Source organism: Herpailurus yagouaroundi, unplaced genomic scaffold, assembly GCF_014898765.1.
Source record: "Herpailurus yagouaroundi ecotype Mexico unplaced genomic scaffold, PumYag 197, whole genome shotgun sequence".
NCBI lineage: Eukaryota > Metazoa > Chordata > Mammalia > Carnivora > Felidae > Herpailurus > Herpailurus yagouaroundi.
The window spans coordinates 29,073,313-29,100,403 of record NW_024412428.1 but is presented as its reverse complement, the minus strand read 5'-3'; the positions used below and the strand labels follow the sequence as shown (position 1 = coordinate 29,100,403).

The window sequence follows — 27,091 nt, the reverse complement described above, 5'->3', positions numbered from 1 at the left end:
CAACCTGCTTACAATACCTTCTATTAAGAGATCTGTATTCCCAATAGGCTTTCCTACTTAAGAAACTGTTAATATTCTGACCTTTTTAAGAATATGCTTTCCCAGCCCACATACAAGTGGAATCAAACAGTTCAACAACTTGCACATTTTCTGCTTGTCAGACAGGTGATTAATAAAAATCACTCACTGCACACCCAACTCATAAACCTGAAGAGGCAGTTACAGCATGGCAGTGGAGTCTCACAGGCCTAGGTTCAAATCCCTGCTCTGTCACTTATCAGTGGAGTAAATTTGGGCAAGGAACTTAACTTTGACTTCATTTTTCTGAGGTATAGTAAGATGTTGTCACTACTTCACAAGGCTGTTATAAATGAGGTAGTGTATATGTAACAGTGACACCTGGCCACATTTGTGTGGCCACATTTGTGTACCACAAAATGTACAGAATAGCTACCACTGTTACTGCCCTAATGGATTGGCAACATACATAGGATTTTAGCTGATTTGGGGGGCAGGAAGTAGGTAGGCAGAGGCAGGAAGAGAGGCTAAGAGTTAATTTCAGAAACAATTTACAAGGATGGTCCAAACAGTAACAGTTGTGCGTAAATCAGTATTTCCAATTTGCCCACAAGTTCCAGACATTTCCAAGATCACATCTCTTGGTGTAAAATGAATCCACAATAGAATATGCATAGTTGCAGACAAAGGAACCAGATCAATGCTGATGATCTCTTACATACAACTACTTATAACTCTTTCTGGCACAGACACCATTATTTTGTCCTTTTAAGCTCTTACTATCTTCTCTCCTTGGTTCCTCTGAGCAACAGATAACTGAAATCCATATTCTTACGAGACTATGTAAGAGCAGGTATGAATGGCTAAAGGTAAACTTCTTTAGAACTGGTTACAATGAAAAGCAGCTCTCCTAACAAACCACTCAGCCATCCAGAAATTTTCTGAATTATTTTTGGAAATGTCAGTAATAGCTACAAGTCAGAGAGATGCACACTAATCTGGACAAGGAAGATACCAATACAATTAGTAGATCTGCATTAGGCAGATCAGATGGTAAATAGGCAATACTGCTCTGAATCAGTGATATATCTCAGAGATCAATGACCTAATCTGATATGTAGATAACTGGGGAAGGAGAAAAGGAAAGTAATAGTCAAAAAATATTTAGGTTATTGAACTAAATTAAAATTTCTACGTATTCACGTTAACATAGTAACATATCCTCATTTTAAATATTTGAAATTTATAGAACTTATAGATACATTTTTATAAGACAGTCCAATTTTCTCCCTTGTTCTACATAGTTCGCCTCAGGAAAACAGTATCATTCAATATTCTGAAGTCAGTGAATACCATAAATCTAAGAGATGAGTATGTTTTTAAAAATGTACTTATCAATGCAAACCATCCTTTCTCTCCATTTCCATATAAAGAAAAAGAAAACCAATTATTTTTTAAAGTGGCCTGTAATTACCATGTTGAAGACTGAACTTTGTTATAGCTGGCAACCAAATCTGAAGGAGTTAGGACACAGACAGAAAATTATCAAAATTGACTCTGATGTTTAAACTGTGGTACAGCCATCTAAAGAGATTACTTGATAGAAGAGTTCAAAGGAGTAGATTATCCCATTCAAAATTCTTTGAGGATAATGTGAGAATTCTGGGAAGTCATCAAGGTGCAAATGATTATAAAAATCAGGAGAACAGATGAAGAATCTAAGGTTAAGAAAAAAATGTATTCCAGGACTAATCCTTAGAAAAGAAAGTAAGAAATACTAAGAGAAAAAAAAAATGTATCTTCTGAACAAAAAGTTAACCAGAAAACTAAGAAAACCAAATTTAAGAACTGAAAATGGAAATCTAGAAAGAAAGCAAGACCAATTAACAGCTGAGAATATAGAGGATAAGGATAAAGAGATTTTTAATTGAAATGGAGGGTTGCTGTTGTTTTTTAACTTCCTGGAGGCTTATAAATTCTCATTCTCTAGAATGGTGAAAGAGAAACAGTACTCCAGAGTGGTACCTTATGCAGCAGTCTAATCCACTTCTCAAAAGTCCCTTCTTTACCCATAAATCTAGTGTACTTGTTTGAACCAGATCCATTTTATAATATAGTCATGTATATTAGGAACTCCATTTGGCTCAGCAAAATCCTGAATCCCAAACATTAAGCAAATCTAGTCAATAGACAAGTGTACTTTAGATACAGTCAGTATACCTTTTTAAAGTACAAGCAAAACTAGTACTAGAATTCTATTTTAAAACAGCTTCTATTACAACAGTGTCCTTGCTAAGAAAGAAAAAAGTTGCCCTTTAGTGGCAAAAATGTTTCTTATTTAGAATCATGGACTTTTAACTCTAAGACGCTAAAGATTATTTACAAATAATGAAGACAAAGACAGGCTAAACCTACTGAAGATTATAAAGCGACTTGACAGAGGTTTGCTGGAGCTAGGACTCTTGTCTCTGGTGTAGTGCTGTATGGCCAACTTACGACATCTGTAGCAAAGCCTCCCTACCCCTTAGGACTAATGGTATACTGAGAAACTCTCACATACAGAATACTAAAACTACTATCAAGTTTCCTCAAGATGAAAATGTTATAAATTCACGCAAGAACTTAATTTTACCTTTCCTTCAATATTGAAGAACAAAAAAAGTAGTCTGTAGCTGTAAGTGGGCGGAAGGACAAGTAAAAATTCCCAGGTGCTTACATGAGCTTGTGTAAGGTTTGGGCAAGGCTGGTTTATCACACCACCACCGTCCTCATGAATCCCGCTACATTTCAGGTCAAACAATTAGATGGAAGGGACGGAATTCCCACTCTTCTGAAAGTTGAAGCAAAGGTTGATTTGCCTCCTGTTCACCCTATCCTCAGCTATGAGGGCCCAGTAATGCCTCGTGCCACATTGTGAGACCTGAGAGACACCAACCTCTATGGCATTATAGTTAACAATTATGGTCAGAAAGCAAAGTCAGACCTACATGTCACCAATGGCCTACACTCTGTAACAGCTTAGACTGCAAAGCATTTTAATCATAAAACACTATTTTTCTGTCTCAAAACTATTTATAATGAGTTCCATAATTCTTTCATCAATAATTTTCTCTGTGCTAGATTATAAGCTCTTTGAAGTTAATGATCATGTCTTTACCTTTTGTATTCTCATGGTATCTATTTACTCTAGAAACAGAGTACATACTAAATGTATACCTGTTAATTTACTCTCTCAGCAGCTACCCTAAACCACAGGAACCAAAGTAACCATGGGGACATGAGAAGGACTAATAAAGAAAAAAATACACACAAACAAAAAAAAACAAAACCCCAAACCAAACCAAACTACCAGTTATTTCAGGACTCCTGATGTGGCAGGAAAAAAAAAAAAAAAAAAAACCAGCAAGAAGGTAAGTTGGGCTTTCCTAAATCACTATTTGGCCCAATTTCACAGATTATCCTTCAACACAGATAAATTTGCAGCATGTTAAACTCAGGTGTCTATGTTTTAGACAGGAATTTGGAAAGTAAGGACCAAAATCTCAGTGTAATTACAAATATTTCGCATATAACCAAACAGGAATTCCCTGTGATAATTTCTCAAAGTTCTCATTAAAAAAACTTAAGAAAAAGGTAAATAAACCAAACAACTTCATAGAAAAATTGTATTTACAACTCCATCCAAAAGCAGTTTTTAAAAGCAAACAATGTAACACTTGAAAAAAATCTATGCTCACCCAAAATTGCCAAGTCTAATAAATATTAACGTAATACTTCATCAAAAATAAGGCAATAACCCAAGATATTCATTAATGATTTCTCCACCTTCCATAACTAGGTAGAACTACTCTATCTAGTAGCAAATGATACTTCATTCCATTTCAGCATGTCTGAAATCCTTAAGGACAAAAGTGATAAAATAGGATCTTCATTCTTCATTAGACTCTTAGAACACTTGAAGGAAAATAATTTCTAAAGCACAAAGAGGTAAAGAGGTAAAACCTTTCAAAAAGATACTCAGTGTTCAAAATTCAAGAATGCAATATTAATACACAATGGGCATTAGGTGAATATATGCAATACAGTGATAGCAAATTAATTTATTTAGTACTTTTTCCATTCCATATCATCAGGAGGATTGATTTCAACTTTCCTTTTACCTACATCAGACCAGTTGGTACTCAAAACTGTACCACCAGACTCCATCTGCAATAAGAAATAAAAATAGATTAATCTCTGGACCATATAATCAAAATAGTATTTTTCTAAAAATGTTCCAAGCATAGAGTTCCAAATATAAGCTATGTTTGTCTCAATATAAACACAAGATATCATTTTGATTTAATCTTAGTCTTTTCAGAGAAGTTAACCATGTTCTCTACAACCTAAGAAGGAAACTCTAGAGTAAGGTAGAAGCCATCATGTTCATACACACTGTCTTATTTCCTTCTGCTAATCAGCACTGAGGCGTAATGTGGAAAATCTACCTTCTGATGAAAATACAATTGGCTCCCAAAGAAAATTCTTAATCTCTTTCATTAAAGATAGTAGAGACCAGGCAAAGTAAACTCTTTCGATAGTAGCTGAACAGAACTTTAAGAGACCCTTCGTAAAGCTCTGTGACAATATATACTAGGGAACATGGAATTTTTTTCAAATCACACACAGGTACTTAATATCAGTATCTCAGTAGAGAACCGGTTATCGATTTACCATCTACAGAATATACCTCCTACTAACAACCCTAGCATATTCATAAATACATTTTAAAAAACTTCTAGACATTTGTTATCTTAATGGAATAAAAATTCATCTACTTGGATCATAGCAAAAAACATGAATTAAAATCTAAACATTTTTACAAAACCAGTTGTGTTGCTAGCAAATATATAAAGTTATACAATTACACTGGAACCTTGATATAACCTCATGCCCCACACTCTCTGTCAAGCTCTCTTACATGGGTTCCTTTGCATGGGATATTCTCCATCCCAGTTTTCTTTCTATTCTTTAGTTACCCTCTAAACATGACCTATCACCATTTCTCTGTGGCCTCATTTGACCCTAATCAGGACTCTACCCTTGTAGGATTTGTACTCTGCATGAAAATACTTACCATTAATATAATACACATCCCACTACTGTTAGAATTTTAAGGATCTAATTTCTTTTATAGCTGCTTCCCACCCTTGGTTCCAACTAAAGCTGAGAGCTCCTACAAAGCAAGAAAACTATCTTACCATCACTTATATACTAGATCTAAGCACAATCGTTGAGCACATGGTAGGCTTCAAATAAAATACCGATACCTATGTTTGTAAATGGTATGTTTGTAAATGGTCTGCATGTGGGAACAGACCTATACTTGAATCAAACTACATGGTGTACAATGCGTATTTCAAGTAATGCCTTCTTTCATTAAGATGTAAGTGCTTGTAAACATATGTTAGCAGCATATGGGAAGAGCCCTGTGCTTATCTCACAAAACTACACTGTGCATAAACTGTTGTTCAAGTAACATCTTCTCTCATTAACACAAACCCACTAACACCCTAAATCCCAATCCTAACCCCTAAACCTAACCCTAAAACCCAAACCCTAAACCTAACTCTAACCCTAAATCAAACCCTCTGGAGAGTTCTCTAAACTTTGGGATATAAGGAACATACTCTCACCCTGCCATAAACCCTAACCTAACCCTACATTGAGGAAAAAAAAAAAAAAGAGAAAGTAGTGGTATATATACAATGGAGTATTACTAAGCCATAAAAAAAAAATGAAATCTTGCCATTAACAATGACACAATGGAGCTAGAGAGTAATATGCTAACTGAAATAAGTCAGAGACAAATACCACGTGATTTCACTCATTATGTGAAATTTAAGAAACAAACCAAAGAGCAAAGGGGAGAAGAAGAAAAAAAAGAGAGAGGCAAACCAAGAAAACAGCCCCTTAACTATAGAGAACAAACTAACGGTTACCAGAGGGAGGTGGGTGGGGGCATGTGTTAAACAGGTGGTAAGGATTAAGGAAGGCACTTGTGATGAGTATCAGGTGTTGAACAGAAGTGCTGAATCTCTATTTTGTAAACCTTAAACTAATATTGCATATATGGTAACTGAAATTTAAATAAAAACTTAAAAAAATAAATAAATACAAACTTTATTTTATTTTTTTATTTTTGAGACAGAGAGAGACAGAGCATGAATGGGGGGAGGGTCAGACAGAGAGGGAGACACAGAATCGGAAGCAGGCTCCAGGCTCCAAGCTGTCAGCACAGAGCCTGACGCGGGGCTCGAACTCGTGAACCACGAGATCATGACCTGAGCCGAAGTCGGACACTTAACTGACTGAGCCACCCAGGCGCCCCGTTAAATACAAACTTTAAAAAGAAACAAACTACTCCTAAAAAGACCACAGAAAGATTTAATTTGAAATTTGATATTTACTCAAGACATCTGTTTCCCCAATTTAGCATTTCCCTCTGAGTATTTTATACATGTTGGTCTTTTTGTCCCAATTAGACTGGGAGATCAGAGTCTATTTTGTTTGTTTTCCCACAGCACGTGGTATGTTCTAGGTCAATGCTGACAAAGGGTGGCTTGTTTTATGGGTGTAGATGGTTCAATTACTACTAGCAAAGCCTCTGTATGAAAATGGATGCAGATTCTATAATCTTTGAAATTTTACACACTATTCTGTCCAGCACACTCTTAAAAAAGTCAATATTGAAACGGACTTCTCTTCCTGGGGACACAGGGTAGATGTACTTCAGCCAACTCTTCCCATAAAGTACTATTAAAAATCTCTGACATTATACACATGTAAAGAGACATAAGAAAACTCTAAAAGATGAAGGGAAGTAAACAAATCAGCTAGGGACCTTGGGAGCCTGGGAACAACATAATATGGTGGTGAGTCTCTGGGTTTTCTTTTTTGTCTCATGTCTTACAGTTGCTGCTGAAGAAGCTGGAAACACTAAGAGGCACAAATAAAGCTCCAACAAAAACCTGATTTCTCTAGCAAAAAAATTAGACAAAAAGACCACTTAGGAAGACAGAAAAGTTTTAGACTATAATCACTCCACTGCAGCTAAACACCACAGATAAAAACTATGGTTCCATTCCCACCCAAGGCCAGCAAAGGCTGAGTGGGAAGCCTAGACTTCCATCCGTGCTGGGCTACCATGAACCCACCTCCTCTGCCACCTGTGGTGCCAGTGAAAATCACATAGATATAATATCTATCCCATTGCCAACAGTAACAAGGGGATGCCTGAGATGTATAAGGAGGCTGATTAGGGTATCTGGATTTCTACTTCCATCTAGCAATAATGAAGGGATGCCCTCCCTTCCTCTGCCAGAGCGGCTGGGCAAGAAAGCCAACGGAGATGGAGGGGTGAAATAAGATCCAGTCGTACAGCAGAACATGAAAATGTCCAGGTTTCAAATGAAAATCACTTGTTGTTGATTAAAAAAACACCAAGAACCAGGAAGCTTTCATACTTTTTTTTTAAAGGCAATCAATAGATGCTAATGTTGAGATGACAGAAATGTTAAAATTATCTGATAAAGATTTTAAAGTAGTCATAGTAAAAATGCTTTAACTGAGAATTATGAAGTTACTTGAAAAAAATAAATAGAAAAACTCAGCAAAGAAAAAAAGACACAAAAAACAGTCAAACGGAAAGTTTTAGAATTAAAACTACAATTGAAATAAAAAGGTAAGCAGATAGGCTAAAGAATAGAAGGGATAGAGAAAAGAATCAGTGATCTTGAAACCAGGACAATACAGATCACTTAATCTGCACAACAAAGAGAGAAAAGAGATAAAATGAAGATAGTCCCAGGGATGTGCGAAAATTGTAACAAAGTATTTAACATTAATATCATCAGGTTCCAGGAAGGAGACAAAGGAGGCAGAACTGAAAAATTACTCAACAAAATAATGGCCGAAAATTTCCCAAATTTGTCAAGACACCTAAACCTACAGATTCAACAAACCCCAATCAGCATAAACCCAAAGAAATCCTTGCTGACAGAAAATCTGTCATGAGCAGATCTAAAAGAATGATTAAAGAAAGTTCTCGAAAGTAAGAAAGAACAAATGACAGAATCTTAAAACATTACAAATGAAAAAAGGTAACAATATAGGTAAATATAATAGAATTTGTTTTTTCTCTTGAGCTTTCTAAACTACATTTGATGGTTAAGTGAAAATATAACACCGTATGATGTGGTTCTAAATGTACGTAGAGGAAATATTTGTGAAAATTATAAATGAGAAAGGGTAAAGAACATAGAGGGAGGTCTGGTTTCTATACTTCACTCAAACTGACAAGAAAAATGACACCAGTAAACTATGATAAGCTATGTATAATATGGCTACTGTAATATCCAGAGCTAGCACTAAAAATGCTATACAAATAAGACACACTAAAAAATATACATAAATCAGAATGAAATTAAAAAATAATCAAAAGTACTCACAGGAAGATAGGAAAAACAAAATCAAAATACAGAACAAAAATAAAATGGTACACTTAAACTCCTAACATATCAAAAATTAAATGTAAATGATCTAAATACATCAATTAAAAGACAGTGACTGACAGAAGAGATTAAAAAACATAACCCAACCATTTGCTGTCTCCAAGAAATTCCCTTTAAAATAGTAAGAATCAGGCGCCTGGGTGGCGCAGTCGGTTAAGCGTCCGACTTCAGCCAGGTCACGATCTCACGGTCCGTGAGTTCAAGCCCCACGTCAGGCTCTGGGCTGATGGCTCAGAGCCTGGAGCCTGTTTCTGATTCTGTGTCTCCCTCTCTCTCTGCCCCTCCCCCGTTCATGCTCTGTCTCTCTCTGTCCCAAAAATAAAAATAAAAAAAACGTTGAAAAAAAAAATTTAAAATAGTAAGAATCAATAAATTTAAACATGATATATAGATAGGTTGGAAATAAAAGAACAGAACAAGATACATCATGCAAACAATCAAAAAACAGAAGAACTGACTATCTTAATATCAGCGCAAAGAAAATTACCAGAGCTAAAGAATGACATATACATATGTTTAAAAAGGCCAATCCACCATGAAGATACAGCAATCCTAAATGCATATGCACCAAAGCTGCAAAATATGTGAAGCAAAAATTGACAGTACAATAAGACAAAATCAGCAAGGACACAGATTTCACAAGAATATCAAGATAAACCAAAAATTAAAAGATCCCAAAAACTGATGGAATTGATCCATGAATTCAGCAAAGTTTCAGGAAATAAAATCAACGCACAGAAATCGGTTGCATTCCTATATACCAACAATAAAGCAACAGAAAGAGAAATCTAGGAATTGATCCCATTTACAGTTGCACCAAAAACCATAAAATACCTAGGAATAAATCTAACCAAAGAGGTGAAAAATCTATATACTGAAAACTATAGAAAGCTTATGAAAGAAATTGAAGAAAACACAAAAAAATGGAAAAAGATTCCATGCTCCTGGAAATGAAAAATATTGTTAAAATGTCGATACTCCCTAAAGCAATCTACACAGTCAATGCAATCCCTATCAAAGTAACACCAGCATTCTTCACAGAGCTAGAACAAACAATCCTAAAACATGTATGGAACCAGAAAAGACCCTGAATAGCCAAAGCGATCTTGAAAAAGAAAACCAAAGCTGGAGGCATCACAATCCTGGACTTTAAGATGTATTAGAAAGCTGTAATCATCAAGACAGTATGGTACTGGCACAAGAACAGACACTCAGACCAATGGAACAGAATAGAGAACCCAGACACGGACCCACAAACGTATGGCCAACTCATCTTTGACAAAGCAGGAAAGAATATCCAATGGAATAAAGATAGTCTCTTCACCAAGTGGTGCTGGGAAAACTGGACAGCGACATGCAGAAGAATGAACACAGACCACTTTCTTACACCATACACAAAAATAAACTCAAAATGGATGAAAGACCTCAATGTAAGACAGGAAGCCATCAAAATCCTCGAGGAGAAAGCAGGCAAAAACCTCTTTGACCTTGGCCACAGCAATTTCTTACTCAACACATCTCCGGAGGTAAGGGAAACAAAAGCAAAAATGAACTACTGGGACCTCATCAAAATAAAAAGCTTCTTTCTGCACAGCAAAGGAAACAACCAGCAAAACTAAAAGGCAACTGACAGAATGGGAGAAGATACTTGCAAATGGCATGCCAGATAAAGGGTTAATATACAAAATCTATAAAGAACTTATCAAACTCAATACCCAAAAAACAAATAATCCAGTGAAGAAATGGACAAAAGACATGAATAGACACTTCTCCAAAGAGGACATCCAGATGGCCAACCGACACATGAAAAAATGCTCACCATCACTCATCACCAGGGAAATACAAATCAAAACCACAATGAGATACCACCTCACACCTGTCAGAATGGCTAACATTAACAACTCAGGCAACAACAGATGTTGGCGAGGATGTGGAGAAAGAGGATCTTTTTTGCACTGTTGGTGGCAATGCGAGCTGGTGCAGCCACTCTGGAAAACAGTATGGAGGTTCCTCAAAAAACTAAAAATAGTGGGGCACCTGGGTGGTTCAGTCGGTTAAGCGGCCGACTTCGGCTCAGGTCATGATCTCGCGGTCCGTGAGTTCAAGCCCCACGTCGAGCTCTGTGCTGACAGCTCAGAGCCTGGAGCCTATTTCAGATTCTGTGTCTCCCTCTCTCTGACCCTCCCCTGTTCATGCTCTGTCTCTCTCTGTCTCAAAAATAAATAAACGTTAAAAAAAAAACTAAAAACTAAAAATAGAACTACCCTATGATCCAGCAATTGCACTACTAGGCATTTCTCCACGGGATACAGGTGTGCTGTTTCAAAGGGACACATGCACCCCCATGTTTATAGCAGCACTATCAACAATAGCCAAAGTATGGAAAGAGCCCAAATGTCCACTGATGGATGAATGGATAAAGATGATGTGGTATATACATACAATGGAGTATTACTCGGCAATCAAAAAGAATGAAATCTTGCCATTTGCAGCTACGTGGATGGAACTGGAGGGTATTATACTAAGTGAAATTAGAGAAACACAAAAATCATGACTTCACTCATATGAGGACTTTAAGAGACAAAACAGATGAACATAAGGGAAGGGAAACAAAACTAATATAAAAACAGGGAGGGGGACAAAACATAAGTGACTCATAAATATGGCGAACAAACTGAGGGTTACTGGAGGGGTTGTGGGAGAGGGGATGGGCTAAATGGGTAAGGGGCACTAAGGAATCTACTCCTGAAATCATTGTTGCACTATATGCTAACTAATTTGGATGTAAGTTTTAAAAAATTAAAAAATAGAAAAAATAAAAATAAAAAGATAAAATTGATACTTCTACAACACTCCTCCCAACAAAAAATATACCTTCTTTTCAAGTGAAACATACACTTGAAATAGACTGAACGCTGGGCAATAAAACAAAGAATGTAAATCATAAAGTACATGGTCTCAAATCACGATGGAATAAAATTAGAAACCAGTAATATGATAACATGGAAATCTCCAAACACTTGGAAACTGAACAACATACTTCTAAACAACCCATGTGATGATGTCTCAAATGAAATCAAAACACATATAAAACTGAATGAAAATATAACATTAGAATTTGTGAGAGAGCTAAAACCCTAAGAAGGAAGTTTACAGCATAAACACACACAAAAGAAAACACAGTATCAAATCAATAATCTAAACTCACATCTGAACAACCTAAAAAAAATTGCAAAATAAACCCAAAGCAAGCAGATAGGAGAAAATAGCAGAAATGAATGAAATTTATAATAAAAAGTTGAAAAAAAATGAAGTAAACAAAGAGTTGATTCTTTGAAAAAAATTCACTAACATTGACAAACCTCTACATCAAGACTGGGGGGAAAAAAAAGACAAATTCCCATCACAGGAATGAAATGGAGTATCACTAAAGACTCCGCACATATCACTACAGCTTAGATAAAACAGAATAAATGCTCAAAAACACAACCTGCCACAAGACACTCAATATGAAATAAATAATCTGAACAGTCCTATTAACTATTAAATTTGTAATTTAAAATCACACCAAAAGAAGAAATGCACAGGCCTACATGGTTTCACTAAAGAAAAAATTAACACCAATTCTACACAATCTCTTCTAAAACACCGAAGAGGATAGAGCACTTTCTAATTCATTTATGAAGTTGGTATTACACTGATACCAAAACCAGACAAAGGCAGTATAAAAAAAGAATACTACAGACCAATATCCCTCATGATACAGATACAAAAATCCTTAACAAGGTATCTGAAAATAGAATTTAACAACACATAAAAGGAATTACACACTATGACCAGGTGAGGCTTATCCAAAGGATGCAAGGCTGGTTCTAGTTGAAATCAGTCACATTAATCATACAAAATCACCACTGTTAACAGGTTAAAGAAGAAAAATTACATAATCATAGATCACTGCAGAAAAAAAGCATTCAAATTCAAAAAGCCAACAGCCAACAGCTGTGCAGTGTTGGTGGTATAGTGGTGAGCCTAACTGCTACCTTCCAAAAAGTCAACAGCCACTCACGATAAAAATCTCACACAAGGAATAGAGAACTTTTAACCTGATATAGCATCTACAAAAAACCTACTGCTAACCTACTTAATGGTGAAGGAATGAATGGTTTTCCCTTAAGCTGGGGAACAAAGCATAAATATCCACTCTCACCACTCTTACTCAACACAGTGCCGCAAATTCTAGCCACTGCAATATGGAGAGAAAAGGAGAGAAAAGCCACAAATATCAGGAGGGGAAAAAAAAGTCCCTATTTGAAAATATGACTGTCTACCTAGAAAATTGCAAGCAATTTACCAAAAAATCTCCCAGAATGAGTTCAACAAGGTCAGAATATAAGATAAACCAAAAAAAAACCAACCAAACAAACAAACCTGTGTTTCTAAATACTAGCACATGGACACCAAAGTTAAATTTATAATACCATTTACAATCACTCAAAACAAGAATTAAATATTTAGGTATATCTTGCAAAACATGTACAGGATGTGCTGAAAATTGCACAATACTGATGAAGAAATCAAAGATTGGATTGGAAAATTCAACACAGTAAAAATGTCAATCTCTCCAAATGTATATACTGTTCAACAGGATTTTTTGGTACCTACAGACAAAACATTCTAAAGCTTATGTGGAAACACAAAGGAACTAGAATATCTAAAACAATTTTGAAAATGAAGAATAAAGTAGAAGGAATGACTTCCTGGTTTCAAAAGTTACATAGCTAAAATAATCAAGACTATATTAACAGAGGGATAGACATGCAGATCAGTGAAATAATCCAGAAATAAACTGAGACAAATACGCTCAACTGATTTTCGAGCAACACAAAAACAGTTCAAGGGAAGAAAGACAGCTTTTTCAACAAGCAGTCTAGAGCAACTGAACACACATAGGCCAAAAACAACCCCCCCCCCCCAAAAAACCTCAACCTACATCTCTGCTTTACATAAAAATTAACTCAAAATAGATCATGGACTTCAATGTAATAAGTGAAAGTATAAAAGTTTTATTGAAAGGAAAAACACAGCAGAAATCTTTCAGATCTAGAACCAGGCAAAGAGTTCTTACACTTGATACTAAAAGCATGATCCATAAAAGAAAAAACTGATAAACTGGATTTCATTGAAATTAAATACTTTAGCTCTGCAAAAGACCATCAAGAAAATAAGAAGACAAACTACAGACTGAGAGAAAATATTTGCAAACTATGTATCTCCCAAAGACTTGCCAAATTAGAAGTGGTACAGTTTAAAGAGGGGAAGGGGTGGAAGGAAGTGGGTATGGCTATAAAATGACACGAACAAAGGAATCCTATGGCAGTGGAAATGTTCTCTGTCCTATCAATAACATGGTTGTGATACTGTACTGTAGTTTTACAAGGAGATTCCACTAGGGGTAACTATGTAAAGGATACAAGGGACCTCTCTATATTATTTCTTATAACTGCATATGAATCCACAATTATCTCAAAGTAAGAAATTTAATTAAAAGAAAACCTTTTTAAGTCAACAGTGAAAAGTTGAATCATGACAAGTTATGACATAGTAACTTATGTGGAATATCTGAGTTTCTAAGACATTAACTAAATGCTAATTTGAATATCCCTTGAAAGAAGAGTGACATTTCCAAAGCTACTGGTAAAAGTCAAAGGATTACATCTTCAAGCAAAATAATCAATACAGTTCTACAGTGAGGACTTGTCATTAAAATTCCAAAACTTGAGGCCTAATTAGGTGGTATCTGTTGTCTGGCAAAGGCCTAAATTTTCTTATTCAATAGACAAAATTATTAACAAACCAATGAATAATTAACATGCACCTTCTACTTGCCAAACACTGTTCTGGAAGTTTCCCCTCTATGTTCTTCATCTCTGACACTGAGGCTATACATGGTTCTAATGGAAGCGCCTTCAGCTACCGTGATAAATCCAACTACCATAATTAGAGTATTTCTTATGCTTTCCAAGTTCTAACTTAATGACTAAAACATTTATTTGGAATAAACCACTTACTTCTCAACTACCCCACAAGTTTCCAACTTCCTCAATAATTAGTCTAAGTTTAGAGCAGGAAGAAATGTTCAGATGAAGCCTATTCAAAACCACAGTACATGCAATTTTGTTTAAAATTGCCTAATTTCTTTTAAATTTTCTGAAATTTACTACTAAAGTATGCTTTTTTCAAGCGTATGTTCTTACAAATGATTTGTTCATGGCACGTTTCACTTCATCAGAACCATCTGAATAGATCTGCTGAAATAATTTGTTTAAAGCTGCATCTCCCTCCAACTTCTCATTTTTTTCTTCTTCTTTGATCTCACCGACCAATTTATCCCAATTTCTTGTATAATGAGATGACGATGGATATAAGTTCTTTACATCTATGGAGTAAAAAAGATAGAAGTGATTAATCAACACGTGATGACTATGTCAAAAATATGTAAACTTTGTGACTGTGGTATAAAGAACATTGTAACAGTTTATAGTTCACTGAATTTCATATTTATAACAAATGTCTTTTTTGATAAAGTTTATTAATTTCGACGGGGGGGGGGAGAGACAGTGTTTTATTTATCTATCTATTTATTTATGAGAGGCCTGGGGAGGGGCACAGAGAGCAAGAGAGACAGAATCCCAAGCAGGATTGTCACGCTGTCACGCTGTCAGCATCGAGCCTGACACGGGCTCTATCTCACAAAATGTGAGATCATGATCTGAGCTGAAATCAAGAATCAAGACACTTAACTAAGCCACCCAGGCACCCCTCTAATAAATATCTTTCTGATATATACATCAAAAATCAGACTTACACTTATCAAAACTGAATCAGTTAGTATAATGTAAAATCTGGGAATTTTTTTTGAGCAAAATAAAGTGTACATTTTTGGTACATTATCCAAGATTAGATTAAAAACAGACTCTTTGTGTTAATAATGGGGGGGACTGGGTGAGAAGTGTACTGGAACTTTTATATTTATACAAAAGTTGCAAAAATAGTACAAATAATAAAAGATACTAAATAATAATAGTGTTTGTATTTATTTTTTTATTATGAAATTTACTGTCAAATTGGTTTCCATACAACACCCAGTGCTCATCCCAACAGGTGCCCTCCTCAATGCCCATCACCCACTTTCCCCTCCCTCCCATCCCCCTAAATAGTGTTTTTTAAAATGATGCTGAAGAAATTTCTCTTATAAATAAGATTTTAATAAATGTTAAAAATGTAGCTTTTCCTTGGGGTGTTTGGATGGCTCAGTTGGTTAAGCATCTGACTCTTGATTTTGGCTGAAATCATAATTTCATGGTTTCATGAGTTTGAGCCCTGTGTCAGGATCCGCACACTGATCATGCAGAGCCTGTTTGGGATTCTGTCTGTCTCTCTCTCTCTCTCTCTCTCTCTCTCTCTCTCTCTGTCTCTCTCTCTGCCCTTCACCTGCTCATGTGCTCTCTCAAAACAAATAAACTTTAAATAAAAAATGTGGCTTAGTTTTTCTGAGGTACTCCTGTATCTTTCAGAGTAAGTATAAACTGAAAATATAAGTAATTATCCATACAATTAGACAGTGAGTTAAGACTCCATCCTCTCCCCACGTTAAAATATTTGATTACTTCGATAGGAAATAATAATTCTTCTTGAATGATGAAAAATACACCAGGCAATAATCCAGAGCTCAATGTCCACTAACGCACACATAGAAAACATTACAATGTCCACTAACGCACACATAGAAAACACGTTGAAGTTAATGGAAGCTGCTTGCAGCCAGACAGGCTACTGACTAGCCCAGGGGCTCAGGGCACTGCCAAGACTACCCTAAAGACTAATGGAATCAAGAGCCCCCCCACCCCACCCCCCCCCACACAAATAATTAAAAACTAATCTACATAATAGCTATAAGAGCAGTGCTGTTTACTCTCCAATGGAAATACAATGCAGGCACAAATGTGAGCCCCATACATAATTTAAAAATTTCTAGTAGCCACATTACTAAAAAGAATCAGATGAAATGTATTTTAATATTTAACCTAATATATTCAAAACTGTATCAACCTAAACACAAAATCAATATAAATATATTAAGATATGTTGTAATTTTCCTTTCATAAGATCTTCAAAATCTGTATTTTATACTTCCGGCACAACTCAATCCAGACTAGTCATTTCAAATGCTCAGTACGTACAGTGGTGACTATACTAGAAAGTGTAGCTACAAAGCTTTAAAAAACACCCGATTCAAAGTTTCTCTATTAATATATTACGACACACTAAAAAAACACTATATAGGGGTGCCTGGGTGGCGCAGTTGGTTAAGGGTCCGACATGATCTCACGGCTTGTGAGTTCGAGCCCTAGGTCAGGCTCTGTGCTGACAGCTCAGAGCCTGGAGCCTGCTTCAGATTCTGTGTCCCTCCCTGGCTCTGCCCCTCCCTCGCTCATGTGCCCTCTCAAAAATAAACGTTAAAAAATATATATATTTATTATTTATTATAAATATATTAGGACACACTGAATGTCCCTCTTCCTCTACTGCCTCTCTATCTCCCGTTCCTCAAAATAGTTCAGAAATGAGAAACCACTAACTGTTCATTTTGTTGTTCCATCCTTTCTCTTCGCCTATAAACCAACTTTCTCCCTATCTATCTCCCAGCAAAACTAAACCAAACCATAATACCTCACACAGTTTTATTTAGGTTAAGCATATGGTTTTCCAATCTACTCTTCCTCTACCAGTAATTCCCTTGATCTATGTACATTTTCACTAGTAGCCAAAGAAAACAAACAAACAAAACAATGCAAGTTACAGTAAATTAAGAGCCTAAAAAAACATGGGTTTAATTAATCCTAATGCTGACTCCCCAGAGAATGAAAACACAGATTCTAACTTCCACTTTACACAAGAAAACTGGCTCAAACGTGTTAAGCAACTTGCCCTTATCTGCAGTCTCCAGCTTGCAGGACACAGGAATCTGACAAGCATATTAATTCCTTACAAAAATATACCAGGACAGGAGGAATAACATCTGAAATATCCAAGGCACTGAGTTTAGAAAAACTCTGCAATTGTAACACTAAAAATCTTTAGATTTAATCTTAGAAAAATTTTAACACCTGTAGATGAAAGATAAACTACTGAGGGATGGTAACCTAACTTCCTTGCTCATTCATTATAATATCAAACAACTGCAAAGATACTCATGTCAGCAGATTTTCCACTGTTAGAAGATGCAGGAACAACCAGTATCACATACAGAGTTTATGTAAGAACCAGACCCAGATCCTGAAGACCAGGGTTTAGTCCTCGACAATGAAAATTGCCAGGTGATCTTAAGCAATCTGCTTCTTCTCTGAGCCTATAAAACAGGGCTGCCTAATTCAGAGGGCTGTTGTTAGAATTTAGTGATATACGACATTTAAAGTGTTTCTTTAAAAAAAATACTTGAACTATATATATAAACCTCAGCCCCCAAATCCCAGAGAGCCCCAAAAGAACTACATAGCATCTTTCCTATGTCTTTCAAATAAAGTGTGAAAGCAGAAGTTTAAGAGCTTAAATACCAACTTCAAATACTTCAATATAAAAACTATCTGTTGGTGTCAATTTCCTGGTTTTGCTAATTATACTATAGACTAGTTATGATGCTCTCATGCAGGGAAGCCAGGTGAAGGGCACATGAAAACTCTTAGTATTTCTGCAACTTTCAAAATAAAACTAAAATAAAATAAATGATCTATTGGCTAACTCAGGGTTTTCTAAAAGGTGCCACAAAGGAAATGTGTTTTCTGTCACAGAAGAAGGCAGTGAAAAATCTAAAAGTGGCTGAAACACAATGTTAGCTCATTTTGGTCATCAAATTGGAACATTAATCAAAAAGAAATTTTTCTCCTCCCATTAATGAGGCCAATGCTGTAAAATACACTCTTAGACTGTAGTTCTAGGAGTGTCTAGCATATTAAACATTCCACTAGAAAAATACCTGTCTACTGCATATACTTAAAACTGACCCAATGTAATATATATATATATATATATATATATATATATATATACACACACACACAATGGAGTATTACTCAGCAATCAAAAAGAATGAAATCTTGCCATTTGCAACTACATGGATGGAACTAGAGGGTATTACGCTAAGCGAAATTAGTCAGAGAGATAAATATATGACTTCGCTCATATGAGGACTTTAAGACACAAAACAGATGAACACAAGGGAAGGGAAGCAAAAATAATATAAACAGGGAGGGGGACAAAACATAAAAGACTCTTAAATATGAAGAACAAACAGAGGGTTACTGGAGGGGTTGTGGGAAGGGGGATGGGCTAAATGGGTAAATCATTGTTGCACTATATGCTAACTAACTTGGATGTAAATTTAAAAAATTAAATTACATTTAACACATTTTTTAAAAATAGCAAGAGGGGCGCCTGGGTGGCGCAGTCGGTTAAGCGTCCGACTTCAGCCAGGTCATGATCTCGCGGTCCGTGAGTTCGAGCCCCGCGTCACGCTCTGGGCTGATGGCTCAGAGCCTGGAGCCTGTTTCCAATTCTGTGTCTCCCTCTCTCTCTGCCCCTCCCCCGTTCATGCTCTGTCTCTCTCTGTCCCAAAAATAAATAAACGTTGAAAAAAAAAAATTAAAAAAATAAAAAAATTTAAAAAAATAAAAATAGAAAGAAAAAAAATTGACCCAATATAAAGTAGCCTGTCCCTTAAAGGGTTAAAAACAATCGACCCTAGTTTTCTACTCTTCTCCTGGGCTTTTCTGTCTTCATGACCTATTTATGAGCACTTGTACTAAAAGAGCAATATAGTGAAATGGGTTAGATACTTTACACTGTCAAGCCCTGAAATTCCAGGAAATTAGAGTTGACAATATATTCTATATTATTCTATAAGAAGAAAGAGAAAGAAAAGAAATAAAAGGGAAAGGGAAGAAGAGAGACTATTTCAGGAGAATAAACCACTAATTCACTTGCAACCCAAAAAGAAGTAATAGGAAAGGGCAACACACGAAAACAACCCCCAAATGATATCCTACATTAACTTGGTAAACAATAAATCCCAACTCCCTCAGGGTTTTTGTCCCCATTCATTTGTATTGGGGTTAAGAAGTTAGAACCTTCACATGAAGAGCTAGTTTGTATTCATTACAGAGCAATCTTCTTACACTCATTGTATTTTACCTTGGGAACATAAATAATGTAGGCAGAAAGAAAGTCCATTACTATTTAACTTCAACTATATAACACAATATGAATTTAAAGCTCATCAAGGCCAGAAAACAAACCTGCTACAAACTGTTTTGGAGTAGGCACATTTCCTTGCCCCTCTAGTTTTTCCCATCTCACAGCTTCTGTCTTTTTCATTTTAATTTCAATCTGGAAGAAAACACCAAACAAAATTTATTGTTCAATGTAAAATATACAAAACATTAAAAAAATGCAATTTCCTCAAGTCATAAACTTTTATAAGAATTAATAGAACCCTTGAGATCATTTCCTTAAATTATTCAAGGTTAAATTTCAAGAACTTGTAAACATTTATTTTTCTACTTAAAAGCCACCCTTCAAAAACAACATAAATACACACTATAAGCTACAATTAAGAAGAGTCTTGAGGCACCTGGGTGGCTCAGTCGGTAAAGATCTGACTTCAGCTCAGGTCATGATCTCATTGTTCATAAGTTCAAGCCCTGCATAGGGCTCCACACTGGCGGTGCAGAGCCTGCTTGGGATTCTCACTCTCTCCTCTCTCTGCCCTCCCTGATTCATGCTTTCTCTCTCAAATATAAATATGTAAACTTAAAAAAAAAAAAAAAAAAGTCTTGAAATCCATGTTTTTTTCTTCCAATGCAGTGTTCTCAACCAGAGGTGATTCTGCCTCCCAGTGGAATTTGGCAATGTTTATGGATACTGTTGGTCATCACACCCGGGGTGGGGGTTAGGGATGCATAAAGGGCAACCTTCCCAAAACAAAGATTTACACAGCCCCAAATGTCAACAGTGCCCCCCTTTGAGAAACCCTGTTCTAATAGAATCACTACATTTGCATGCACATTAACCTGAGAGTGGAGAACACTACCATTATATAAACATATTACAACTGGGGCACCCGGGTGGCTCAGCTGGTTGAGCATTTAACTCTTGATTTCAGCTTGCATTGTGATCTCATGGTTTGTGGGATCAAGCCTCACATCAGGCTCTGCACTAACAGCACAGAGCCTGCTGGGGATTTTTTCTCCCTTTCTGTCCGTTCCCTGTTCACATGTGCGCACATGCTCTCTCAAAATAAATAAACATTAAAAAATACAACTAATGCTACCATTTTCATAATCATTCACTAATTCTTAAACATACAATATGAACAAGCTGTAATTTTCACAGATGTGGTGGATTTTTTTTAAATAGTAAAAACAAGGGGCGCCTGGGTGGCGCAGTCGGTTAAGCGTCCGACTTCAACCAGGTCACGATCTCGTGGTCCGGGAGTTCGAGCCCCGCGTCGGGCTCTGGGCTGATGGCTCAGAGCCTGGAGCCTGTTTCCGATTCTGTGTCTCCCTCTCTCTCTGCCCCTCGCCCGTTCATGCTCTGTCTCTCTCTGTCCCAAAAATAAATAAACGTTGAAAAAAAATTTTAAAAAATAAATAAATAAATAGTAAAAACAAGTTCCTGACCATCTTGAAGTATGTGAGATATAAGATACTACGATAAAGTTGATCATGAGGCAAATAAATGTTCTAATAGCTCAGCAGAGATCACACCTGGGTGTAAAAACAAAGTTTTAGCACACTTTACAGAGCTTTGAGGGGTAGGAGCATTTACAATGGTGGAAAGAGGAGGTCTCTGGAGACAAAAGGAACAGCCTAAAACGAGCCCTGAGGTTTGAAAGGCCACAAAGCATCAGGGAGTATGGACAAGACCAATTTGCCACCAAGTCCAAGATTTATGTTAGAACAGTAAAAAACTACAGATGGAAAAGGTGTAAGGCAAATTATGAAGAGCTTATGAATGCTAGATTAGCTTCACTTATTAAAATGAAATTTACTGGGGTGCCTGGGTGGCTCAGTTGGCTGAGTGTCCGACTTCGGCTCAGGTCATGATCTCGTCGTTTGTTACTTCGAGCCCCGCATCGGGCCCTGTGCTGAAAGTTTGGAGCCTGGAGCCTGCTTCGGATTGTGTCTACCTCTCCTCTCTCTCTGCCCCTCCCCTCCTCATGCTCTGTCTCTCCCTCTCTCTCAAAAATAAATAAACATAAAAAAAGTTGTTTTTTTTTTAAATGAAATTTATCTTTTTTTTTTTTTTTAATTTTTTTTTTCAACGTTTATTTATTTTTGGGACAGAGAGAGACAGAGCATGAACGGGCAAGGGGCAGAGAGAGAGGGAGACACAGAATCGGAAACAGGCTCCAGGCTCTGAGCCATCAGCCCAGAGCCTGACGCGGGGCTCGAACTCACGGACCGTGAGATCGTGACCTGGTTGAAGTCGGACGCTTAACCGACTGCGCCACCCAGGCGCCCCTGAAATTTATCTTTAACTCTCTAATCAAGGTCGATCCCCTAGGGTCTATTCTTAACCCTAACATACACTCACATAACACTTTCATCTATCTTGTTTTCCTTATATTTTAATTTTTTTCTAAGAAAAGAATTACTACTTTTGTAAATATGAAAAAAAATTATACAAAGTTTAACAAAAAGAAAAGCCTATTCACACTGGTTCTTTGACTCCTTTAGATCCGATAAATCATTTAAACTAGCAATTACTGGTAATCTTTCTACCATCTGCACTTAGTGATAGAATCCTTAAAATCTGCATTTCATAATAACTTAAAACACTGAGAAATCTGCCAATATTTTTAACGAGACATGAAGTGATGGTATGGAAAGGGTTGTGGTCGCTGAGGATTTGTACTTTCTTTAGGACAGAAATGTAACCAAAAACTATTTTTATAATGAGAAAAACATGAAATGTCACTGGGAAAGAGACCAAAAGTGCACTATTTAAAAAATTTTGTTTTGAAGTTTATTTATTTTGAGAGACAGAGAGAGCATGAGTGGGGAAGGGACAGCGAAAGGGAGAGAGAACACGGCACAGAGCCTGACACAGGGCTTGAAGCCATGAACTGTGAGATTATGACCTCAAAAATCAAAGAGCCAAAATCAAGAGTCGGACACCCAACTGACTGAGCCACCCAGGCAACCCAAAAGTACAGTATTTTTAACATAATTTATGTGTTTAAATTCTACATAAATAAAAAAATAAACTCTACATAAATAAAAACAATTTTATAAGAATCTCTACAGTTCTCTAAAATGATGACTAATTTTTATAAAGTAAAATGCTATCAATATTTTCTCATATACAATATTAAGTGACAGTAATATTAGTGACAGTATTTTAAAAGTTATCACTGCTGGAATAATTATCAAAAAGGGGCAAAAATCTAGTAGCTGGCAATAACACAGCAATAGTTACTGAAAAGAGCTTTAATCCTAAAATTTAAAAAGTCATTTTGCTTCTTTAATTTTCAACTCATCTGGAAGTGAAGACCTGGCAAGCAGTGTATACATCAACACTACTATACTTAACTAACCTCTGCCACAGAGCACCCTATATTCACACCTCACGTTCCTGCACTCACGCAGGGTCTATAAGAAGTTCCTCGTTTCACCTAAAGAGCAGCACACACTACCATTCACGTCTACTAAAAACAACCATAACCTGAGGAATTGTGTAGTATGAACAAAGAGGCCTTTATAAGGCCAAAGTCAAAGCTCTTAGTAACAACCTGTATCAAGACATGCTGACCTGAACTTGAAATTGTACTTAATCCATTCACCAAAATAGCTGCACATAATAAACCACTTAAAGCAGCTTTTTGAAAAGACAAAAGTGAGGAGGAATACTAATTTTCTGTGAATTCTTTTTTACACGTATTTCACTTTCAATGTTTATATATGCTTTTTAAATTGAAGTGTTAAGTCTTAATGATTCTGGCAGGTACCCCCAGAGTTACCACCAGCCCAACTTCAGGTACTTTTACTGTGACTATTAAGAAGCTATTCTATTTTCATTTAAGTCAAAAATAATTTAAAAGTTAACTTAAAACTTTGGTAGTGTGCTTGAATGCTGCTCTCATATGCACAAGGAAGGCTTTCAAGAATGTCCCAAAGCAGTATTCACAGATTACTAATGAGAATCCCTGCTGTTCCAAACTGTCAGTTCTTAAGATTTTGTATACTATCACCCACCTCTAAAGTCTTCTCTGCACAGTTTAATTTTTTCCAATGAAAGGACTTCAGATTTAAAGGGAAGCCATTACTTCAAAAGGGTCATGACATCCAGATACCACCTTAAGAGGAGGTTAAGCTCCCACTTCCTGCTACAGAGGGACAGTGAAGGCATCTTTCTCAGACACTATGAGTTGTGGCAGTTTACTGCTAAACTTTCTTTTTCTGGTAGTTTTGACAACCACCTGTTTCAAGGCTGTAGTCATTAAATAATTGTTCCCGACCTTCAGAATGTAATTTTTCCCAACATTCTCTTAAATATTTAATTGCTGTATCTAACCCCTTCATCTGATAATAAACTCAAGTCTTCCTGAAGTCATACTGCACAACTACCATCTTTATTTTTACACTCAAATCATTTTTTTTAAGTTTATTATTTCAGAGAGAAAGACGAAGAGAGAGAAAGGGGGCGCACAAGCAGGGGAGCGGCAGAGAGAGAGGGAGACACAGAATCTGAAGCAGGCTCCAGGTTCTGAGCTGTCAGCACAGAACCTGATGCGGGACTCAAACCCATGAACCGTGAGATCATGACCTAAGCCAAAGTCACATGCTTAACCGACTGAGCCACCTAGGTGCCCCTACACTCAAATCATTTTATAATCATTTTTTTAAATGCAAAGAACAGTAATTAATGACAAGAAACTGAAAAATCTTCTCCAAAGTTCAACAAATTTTTTTTAATGTTTTTACTTTTGAGAGAGTGCGTACGAGTACTGAGTTGGGGAGGGGCAGAGAGAGACGGGGACAGGGGATCCAAAGAGGGCCCTGTGCCCGATGCGATGCGGTGCTTGAGATCATGACCTGAGTTGAAGTTGGACGCTTAACCTACTGAGCCACCCATGCGTTCCTCTTCCCCAAAGTTCTAATCGCACAATTCAAATATCTGCTTTGTGTCTACTCGGGCCAGGCACTGTATTAGTACAAAAGGTCACAGTCTCTACTCTCGCTTATGGGAAGCGATATTCCCATAAAAAAATTCCAGCAGGTATCACCTCTAGTGAAAGATCTAAATATAGGGAAATATTCCAGTTTCCTGGAAAGAAGTATGCCAAAATATCATCAATAGTGAGACTGAGTAATTACTTTCTCTGCTCCTTTACGTTTTTCCAAATTTCCTATGATACACATTTATTGCTTTTACAATCTGAATAAAAATCTAAATAATCTGGATAAAATAAGTATAGCAGTAACATTTCTTGAGCACTATTACATACCGTGTGTTTCATATCCATCATCTCAGTTAAAAGAACAACACTATAAAAGGAGATTACCATCCGTATTTTAGAGATGAGGCAACCAAGATAGACAACTTGCTGGAAGTGTCTTCTGCTAGAAGTTTTACTTACTTCCTCACAAATAAACAGAGGTTGAAAATAAGACAACTATCAGTTTTAGAAAAGAATCATAGATAGATACTACCTGCTGGAAATATGGCCATGAGCAAGCAACTAATCTCACTGAGCCTCAGCTTCTCCTGTAAAAAGGGATTAATAGGGTCTACTTCATTTAGGGTTCTTATGGGGATTAAATGAGCCCATGCATGAAAAGAATAGAGCACTGTATCTGGCAAATAACTGAATGTTCTTATCATTATCTTTATCATCATTATAATCAGCTAAAAAATCTGTGCAAAGTATTTAACATCTCTGGATTCAGTTTATACCTGTAAATAGGTGATAAAAATACCTCTATCATACAGTAATTGTTAGGATTCCATGTGTAGATAATACACAGCATTCAAAATAGTTACCTACTATAATTCTACACAGGTCAAACAGATAGGACTGACTAAATAAGCTACAATAGATGCATGCAATGAAATACTTTCCTGTAAAACATTTAAGGGCATGAAAAAAATATCCATAGTATATGGCTAAATTTAAAAAGATAGCTACAGACAGTATTTACAGTAAAGTCCTTTTCTTTTGAAAATACATGAATATGCATTAGAAAAGGTGGAAAGAATACACTTCAAAAACAATTTGTGCATCATCAGCAACTAATTATTTAAAAACATAATTACCACCACCACTGTTATCAAAAAGACATAAAACAACAATCCAAAAGTCTGTACATCCTGCCCAGACATCCCCAACTCCATCACATCATCATTAGGATTCTTCTATGAATATTAAGAAAAGGAATTCACTCTGAAACTTCTCAAATTTTAGTAAGTTAAGGGAGCCATGGTCTGTCTCAAAATAAAGACACACATTTTTACCTCCCACAATTCCAGTCAAAAGCCTTCATATTTTATAGACATAATACAAAAAATTGCTCTGACTAGAAATAGGAATAGAATTTTTTTTAAAAAATTTTATTTTTAAGTAATCTCTACACCCAATGCGGGACTTGAACCCACAACCCCAAGATCAAAGGTCTCACACTCCACTGAATGAGCCAGCCAGGTACCCCAAAGAATATTTCTACAAAGCATTTTGAAAATTCTCACTTTTTTAGGAGGAGTGAATATTAACCTTTAATATGAGTATTTCACAGCACAGCTGACACTTAAGTTATAAGCCTGTGATTGTGAGCAGAGAATACTGTCATGAAATTAGTAAGAGGGAACAAAAGAAACACTACAGTTTCTTAATAAATAAAATGAATTAATAGGCAGATAGGAAAGCTTGGATTCAATAAAAGGGAGAAATAACTGTCAGAAGTACTGAAAAAAATGAATTCTGACTTGGAAAAATCTAGGTAGGACACTGTAAAATATTTAGTTAAAAATGCTATTTCACTGATTGAAGGGTGCTACCTCTCTTATTTTCATTGCAAATTATATTTCCCTTGAATTAATAACACTTAACCAAGATTATACAAGAATATGCAACATTTCTTCACCCTTGAAGGTGGAAAAGAAAAAAACCGAATTCCCAAAGAAATCACCCCTTTAAAGCACACATTTTACAGAATCTCTAATTTTAAGCAGTTTCTTGTGACCAGAAGCATTCTTTTCTCAACTCACATAAACGATTCAAGATACCTGAATTCATATGAAAACCATGTGATTTCATTATTGTCTTCGTGTCATCACTAAATAAACCTCAGTAACCCACAGAAAGATTTGATTTTCAGTATTTAACAGTCTCCCTCTGCTGTATGAAAAAAGATTCTAAATTTTCATTTCCCTTAAGATATAATTAAGTACAATTATTTCAATTTGTT

General features: G+C 36.2%; 1 protein-coding gene across 1 annotated transcript in view; it reads right to left on the bottom strand.

Moving 5' to 3' along the window:
* Nucleotides 1–3,669: 3,669 nt before the first annotated feature.
* SUGT1 (SGT1 assembly cochaperone of MIS12 kinetochore complex) overlaps nucleotides 3,670–27,091 on the bottom strand; it is a 44,709-nt gene continuing 21,287 nt past the window's right edge. The window contains exons 11-13 of the mRNA XM_040448589.1: nucleotides 19,922–20,012; nucleotides 14,825–15,006; nucleotides 3,670–4,224 (exon numbers count right to left, since the gene is read on the bottom strand). Coding sequence (XP_040304523.1) covers nucleotides 4,123–4,224; nucleotides 14,825–15,006; nucleotides 19,922–20,012 — 375 coding nt within the window. The 3' untranslated portion in view covers nucleotides 3,670–4,122. The remainder of the gene's footprint in view (nucleotides 4,225–14,824; nucleotides 15,007–19,921; nucleotides 20,013–27,091) is intronic.